The sequence below is a fragment of the Gavialis gangeticus genome, unplaced genomic scaffold (assembly GCF_001723915.1).
Source record: "Gavialis gangeticus isolate Ggan-Ray unplaced genomic scaffold, GavGan_comp1, whole genome shotgun sequence".
Taxonomy (NCBI): Eukaryota; Metazoa; Chordata; order Crocodylia; family Gavialidae; genus Gavialis; species Gavialis gangeticus.
Genome location: NW_017729028.1, coordinates 23,322,126 through 23,329,316, shown reverse-complemented (window position 1 = coordinate 23,329,316; position 7,191 = coordinate 23,322,126). Strand labels below are relative to the sequence as shown.

At 46.9% G+C, this 7,191-nt stretch overlaps 1 protein-coding gene across 1 annotated transcript; it reads left to right on the top strand.

Annotated features, from left to right (window-relative positions):
• The first annotated feature begins 5,389 nt into the window (after positions 1-5,389).
• On the top strand, positions 5,390-6,268 carry LOC109300068 (kit ligand-like). Its single transcript, XM_019520675.1, has one exon. It carries the CDS (start codon positions 5,390-5,392, stop codon positions 6,266-6,268), a length of 879 nt encoding a protein of 292 aa, XP_019376220.1.
• Positions 6,269-7,191: the final 923 nt, after the last annotated feature.

Sequence of the window (7,191 nt, the reverse complement as noted above, 5' to 3'; positions counted from 1 at the left end):
AATCGAGGATCCGGACGATCTATGGAACCACGTCATATTCCATCAGGCCACAAAGCCAGCCAGGGAATGGATAAGCAGGTACCTGTCCCTCCGGGGGGCAAGCGGCAAGGAGAAACCCATCCGGCTCAGCCCAGAGGCTCTGGGTTGTATATTACGGGACTCCCAGGCTGTTTATCGCCCAAGGGAGGAGAGCGGGACCACCCGGACAAAATCTCCGGCCGCGGCAAGCCTCAGCCCAGAGCGGGAATTTGCCCAGTGTATTAAATATATGAAGGAGGGGGGAGAGGAAACTCCTTCAGACCGATTCCAGTATCCGAGCCTCATGGCTGGATCGAGGGGGCATGAGCTACTAACACAGCTCTGCAAGGGCCTGGAGAGAGATGGGAAGAAGGCCAAGTGGACCGGCATCCGATGGAAAAAGGGCAGAATAATAAACGTGCTTTTCCGACACTATGTCATTTTATTGAGGGAATTCATGGAGCTGGGGGTAACGCTTGAGACCACCACCAAGCGGCCGTTACAAGATGGCACCATCCACCCTGAAAGTGCGCCAAACCCCACTCTGACGTCACCACCAGCTCCGTCCACTCCGAGCCCACCTTACGTCGCTACGTCACCCGTCGCTCCACCCACCTGGGGCCCACCTCCCGCAACAGCGCCACCCACCGTGATTACGTCACTGCCCCCGTACGTCGGCCAACGCCACCCAGAGGACGTACAGAAGAACTGTAACCATGAGAGCAACCAACCCACAAGCAATACTGACAAGAAGCACGAGAACGGAAGCAACAAGACAGACAAGTAACAGCTACCAGAATGCAACTGGCACAAGCGAGGCCAATGATAATAATGATGAAATGACAGCCACAAGTCAAAGCACGGACACCATTGAGGCCAATGCGGATATCAGAAACAAGGAAGCTACGAATGAAACCAAAAGCTTAAGCAATGCAATTATAATCAATCAAACCAGCAACGAATCGGAGTATGTAACTGCATACCCAACTGCAGTACAAAAATTCATGACTGGACCACAAGGACAGATGCAAACAACGATAACTACGAGATCTAGAAACCGATTAGAAATGAGTGAACTTAGGAAAGACACCCAGATCCGCAGTGACGAAACGCCTATCACATGGTTGGGATGTCTGGTAGCAGAAGCTGGCAGCGAAACTGTTAATCAAGAGGAAGCGTTGCAACTTGTGAGAAACTCCGGATGGAGTACAGCAAAGGTGGTTGACCCCGTTCCAGTTTTGGCCAACCAATACTGGCCGATACCAATACCTGCTTTAGCAGTAGAGGCCCTGCAGCGCAAGGTTCACGCTTGGCACAAGGGTTCAGCTGACCGTGCCAGTGCGGCCTCATTAGTGTACGCCATAATCGGAGCATCTTATGCTCATTGGAATCCTGCTTATCAACCGTTGAACCTGACACCAGCCCAGGTACAGGGAGCATGGCCGCACAGGTATGCTACCACCCCCAGGGACGTACCTTGTCTGGCTGAAGCCATTGACGCTGCCACTGAGATCTATGGTGGGGATCAAGGAATCACGGCCAAACTGTTGTTAAACGCGTCCATTAATGGTCCTGTCATTCACACCTTGGGCCGACTGGACCAACTCCAAGGAGCTGTGAAGAAAACAAGGGTGAACCTCGCTTCTGGCGAGGAGCATGAAACAGTTAGAGCGTATCCAGTAGAAAACTGATCGCAAAAGCCTTTTACAAAACCGCCAGAGAAGTCGTTCATGCGTGACCATCCAAGACCTAATCGGATATCATCAACATCGAAGTATTCACCTCCACAAAGAACACCGATGGAGAGAGCCTTATTCAGTTTCCTAGTTAACAAATCGGCGCTAACAAAGGAGAAACTAAGACTGTTAGGGGACGATGGTCAGTGAGCCTTAGCAGAGACTCTAGGCTTCCAGAGATATAGTCCCAAACCAAAAAACCAGTAACCGCCATCGGCGTGAGTCCAGCGACCGGCAGCTATGAAGATTCTGACAAACGGAACAATGAATGAAATACGGACCCCAAATTGAAGCAGGAAACGGTAAATTTTACGGTTAATAGAAAACAGGAGACAGTTGGAGGAGAAAAACAATACAATTTACACGGTTCTACGGTGAATATGATTTGAACGGTTACCAAGGACGACAGGAAGTGGAAGATAGTCAGATTTTCGGATACGGTACAAGAGAAAGATACGATCGGTGAAACGATATGGGAAAAAGATGTGGTTGATAAAAAGATTCACAGGAAAGACAAAGACATAATGATGATGAGCTTTACGAAACTGTTGGATGACAATCAACGACCCTACACCACGATTAGTATCCAGAACCCAGATGACCCCTTGGACGAAACTATTGCAAGGTTTCTACTTGATACGGGAGCCCAAGTTAACGTAATTAAACCATTCATCCCGCATAAACGAACGAGTAAAATCATGATGGTGCAAGGGCTGAACTCAGCCTCGGCGACGTCACGAGTAAAGATCTTCGTGAAAGATCACAAGAAACCGCTCGAAGCGGTATTAGGACATGTAAACATCTTGGGGATACCAGGTATTCGAGCATTACACCTGAAGAATCAAGTACTCGAGGCCCTACCAATTAACATCTTGCCTGAACATGAGTGGCACCGACCATCCCTCCAGGTAACCACGGTTTGGAGGTACACTCTTATACCCACCAAACAACAGTTCCACGATCAACTAGACACATTACTCAAGAGTCTGCAACAGGATGGGTCCATCACACCAGTACATGCTAGCACTCGACTGTCACCCGGATGGGGGATACCCAAGCCGGGGAAGCCAAATGAGGTCCGTCTCATCGTGGACTATCGCGAGGCCAACAAGAGATGTACTATCCTGACCCAACCGGCACCCTACACCTTAGTTCAGAGTCTTAATGAGATGTCAATATACCAGTCAGAGGATTGGGTTGGAACAACCTTGGATTTGAAAAACACGTTTTTTTCCATTCCAATTGATGACAAAGAAGGTATCCTGAACATGTGCATAAGGGGGAAGATGTTCCAGTGGAATGTCTGCCCGCAGGAGCATTGCAATGCCCCTGCACTAGCAACCAGTGCGATGAACGAGAGCCTTGACCGCTTCTACCAGAGACACCCTGAAGCCCGTCAAGTCCAACTCTGGAGTTATATAGACGACCTTGCAATCATGGGACGAATGGGAAAATTAGTTCGAGACATCACAATTAAACTAGTACACCACCTGAAGAGTGATGGATGGACTGTCAACAAAGGCAAGTCTCAATTGATCCCAACCAATCAAATTAATTTTCTGGGAACCACTTTCACCGGACCCAGATGATACAGGGTGAGTCATGAGGCCATCAACATCAATCTACCAGGAAAATACGCAACGAAAAAGGCTGAATTTCAGTCGATATTGGGCAAACTAAACTGGTACCGACATTACATTACTCCGCAACATTTACCGGTACTAGCCCGCATACAGAGACAACTTCGAGAAAAGACTAGACAAAAGACACCCTGGTCTCATAAGGATGCCAAAGCCCTAGATGAACTAGTAATTTCAGTTCAGAACACCACACTGCAGGCCATTAACTTAGAGATACCCTTGACGATTACCATTGGGTTCACTACAGAACACCTTTTTGTGACTGTGATAAATCCCGAGGGAAACCTTGTTTACATTGCTCATAAAACTCTCCAGACGACACAGCACAGATATGGAGTTATCAGGAAAACTCTCCTTGCTGCTCAATTGGCAGAACCGTTAGCCATCGGGAGGGGAAAGTTGAGAGCTACTGGAGCAACGTTACTGCCCCGACTTGCCTATGATCGACCAGACCCTTGTTTTCAAGGCGAGTTGTCTACCTGGAGTGCCCTGGTACTCAACCATTTATACCAATGGCACGCTTGGAAGCACGAAGACTTATCACCACCACAAACTATAGCTGAGACCCAAAACATTGTATTATATGGTACTACCCAGCCAGCGTGGATGGCATCGGATGGTTCCACCCGTGAAAACGGGAAGTATGGCTTTTACTGCCATCCATGCTCGGAACATAAAATCCACCCTGGCTGCGAATCAGCTAAAAAAACCGAACTTTTAGGGTTCCGAGACGTCATATATCACTGTTTGAAACATCATAACGGAACTCATCCAGTACCGATAATCGCCATTGATTCCTAGTACATATACAAGATAGTTACAGGGATGGCATCTCTCACAAAGCATCTCCCTTTATGGGACAAAATATATGCATTATTATCTGAATTTTCAGTGCTGCCAATAATCAAACACACAAGATCCCACCGGGTCGACACCGATCCTGTGCACCGAAAGATTGATGAACTCCTCGAACATCCCACCGAAGTCAACGTATTTACCACCCAAATCACTGACGAGACTGTATGTGCCAACCCATATTTTAGTTGGTTTCATGAACACTGGGGCCACCTGAGTCCGAAGGTCTGCTACAAAAAATGGCGCAACGCATCACAGGAGAAATCTAACTACGGATTACACCAGGATTGGAGAAGAGTCACCAAGGCCTGTGAAGCCTGTGCCACAGAAAAAGCACATCCAACAAGCAATCTCAAAGGTGCACTAGACTCAAAAACCTTCTCACCTGGGAGTTCATGGCAAGTGGACTTGATAGGTCCTTTACCAGGGGCTGCAGTCCCCAACAAAGGACTAATAGCAATAGACTTAGGGACACGTCAAGTTAGTCGCACCCCTTCAGAAGACTCATGCAACCGCCGTGATTTCCGCCCTCACCAGCATTTTTGCTGTATGGCAAGTCCCTCAAATAATACAATCAGATGGGGGAGCAGCATTTACATCAACTGCTATTGACAAGTTTGCTCACCTCCATAATATAAATTGGCATCGCCACCTGCCCTACCACCCCCAGTCTAACGGGGTGGTGGAACGTGCCATAGGGATATAGAAGGAGGCTCTGCGCCTGAGACGACAGGGGTTGTACAAGAATTGGACTAAGTTAAACCATGAGGTCCTGATAAATTTAAACTCAGGAAAATGACTCTGGGCGGAGAGTGACGACAAACCAGAGAACCCACGGAAGCTGAAATTTCAAGCGGAGGAACTTGTGTGGGTCTCCCTACCAGACCCTAAGAGTCGCCACCCACGAGTGTTAAAGGCTGTAGTACGTTCGGCCGAAACGTACCCAAACACCTATCTCGCTCAGCTGGAAGACAGCGCAAGGACTATTTTAGTACATCATAATTGGTTAGCGAGACGGGCCATCACAGACTCGATACCATCGAAAGATGATTAGATTTCTTCATTTCTATTTCAGATTCCTGCGACCCGGGACACTGTACAACCTCAAGGCCTTCAAGTAGAGGAAGACCACGGACCAACATGATACCGACCAAAAATTGGATTTGGATTATCACTCTTTTCGTGCTTGATCCACTTACCGCTGCTTATAGGCCGTGCGAGAATCCACTGACAGATGACGTGGATGACATCCCAGAATTGATTAAAAATCTTCCAAACGATTATAAAATAACCCTTAAATATGTCAATGAGATGGGATATATCCACAAGCATTGTTGGCTGCATTTGATGGTACTTGAATTTGCAAAGAGCCTGAACAACTTGCTCCACAAATTTCCACGAACATCTAGCGCGTCAAAAAACCACTCAATCCTCAACAGTCTCACACGAATGGTTGACAAACTTCTAGAATACCTCACGTTGGATCAACAAAAGAACTTTAAAAAACAAAGTGACTATTCCTACGCAGAAAATGAATTCAGTCCTAAGGAATTCTTCAAACAACTTAACAACATGATTGAAACCTTTAAGGTGTTTTCAAAAATACCGGAGTATGATAACTGCGTTTTCTCTTCAACAACGGAAGCCCTGTGTAATGCTTCCGAGGTCACTGAAACAGAACTACCTTATCCACCACCTCCTGTCGCCACTCGTTCCCTCAAAAACGATTACCTAAAAGAGATAGATGTAATGCTATCATCTAAACCAAAAAACGAGGGATCTGAACTTCTACAAGCTAAAAGAGAAACCACTCAAGGGCTGAACCAACTGATTACGGCTGAGCAACGGGCCCAAGCCATACTATTTGGACTGATGCTAATTTTATTTTTCATCAGCATAATCTGCTTGTTTTTTGCCTATAGATCCTTATCGCGACAACTGAAAGTGCTATCTACATTCGTCTACGTAAAGTTACCCCCTCATCTTCACGTTAAGTTTGAGGATGAGAGTGAACTCTAAACGGCTCCATGGTCCTCTGTGTTTCCAGCAAGGGGGCATAATGTCATTCTTTATATGCTGAAGAACACAGAGGGAAGAAAGTAATATGTAAATAGTTTCACCCCGAGACCAGTTCTGTCCTGTTTGTTTTGTTTTATTCCAGACTCATCGACCTGATTACGGCTGGTTCGGGACATTGAGGGATCGATTCAGAGCGGTTCCGAAGCTGGATGAGCCTGGACATCATGGCAACGAGACTCAGAGACATTGCATTGAGCCTTGTTTTGTGTATATTTTGTAAATATGTTACAAACCCATTGCCCAATCCAACCACGGAATTTAGGCATTCATCCAGTACGGTGCTCCAATTATTATCCCTGTGGGCTAATGCCACTGGGGAGGACAAACGGGGCCAGGGGTTAACCACTTGCCTGAGGATTCCCATATCAGTTGGGGACCCGGTCCTCACCCCATTCTTGATACCCTTCAACGTAACCAAATCATTCTTAGATGTCTCGGCAAACGGAAAAACATCTATTAACATCTCCATACCTTTAAAGGACGGGGGTTACACTATCACAGAATATTCCTGGCCTAGGAACTTCACCTTAAAAGACCTTTCCGACACAGCAAAAAAGTGTTATAGGAGAAAAACTCCATCAACATGTTCTGCTATTCCATGGGGAGTAAGCCCCCAGGGCGGTGAATGGTCCTGACCTGATGCATCATTACACTGGGACCCCCAGTCCATCAATCTGCCCTGGCATATTAATTTAAGTCCCAGGGGGAAAAAGGTCGCCCCTATAGTCATTCTATCGTCTCTCACTGAAGCCACACCGTTGGGCTGAATGGGATGAAGAATCAGTCATTAATTTGACTAATTCTGGACCGAATAAGGGTAATTCATGGTACGGGTTCTACTACCCTGTTCTCCAGGCGATATT

Coding starts and splice junctions, on each gene's coding strand:
- LOC109300068 (XM_019520675.1), top strand. CDS start 5,390: ATGATACCGACCAAAAATTGGATTTGGATTATCACTCTTTTCGTGCTT.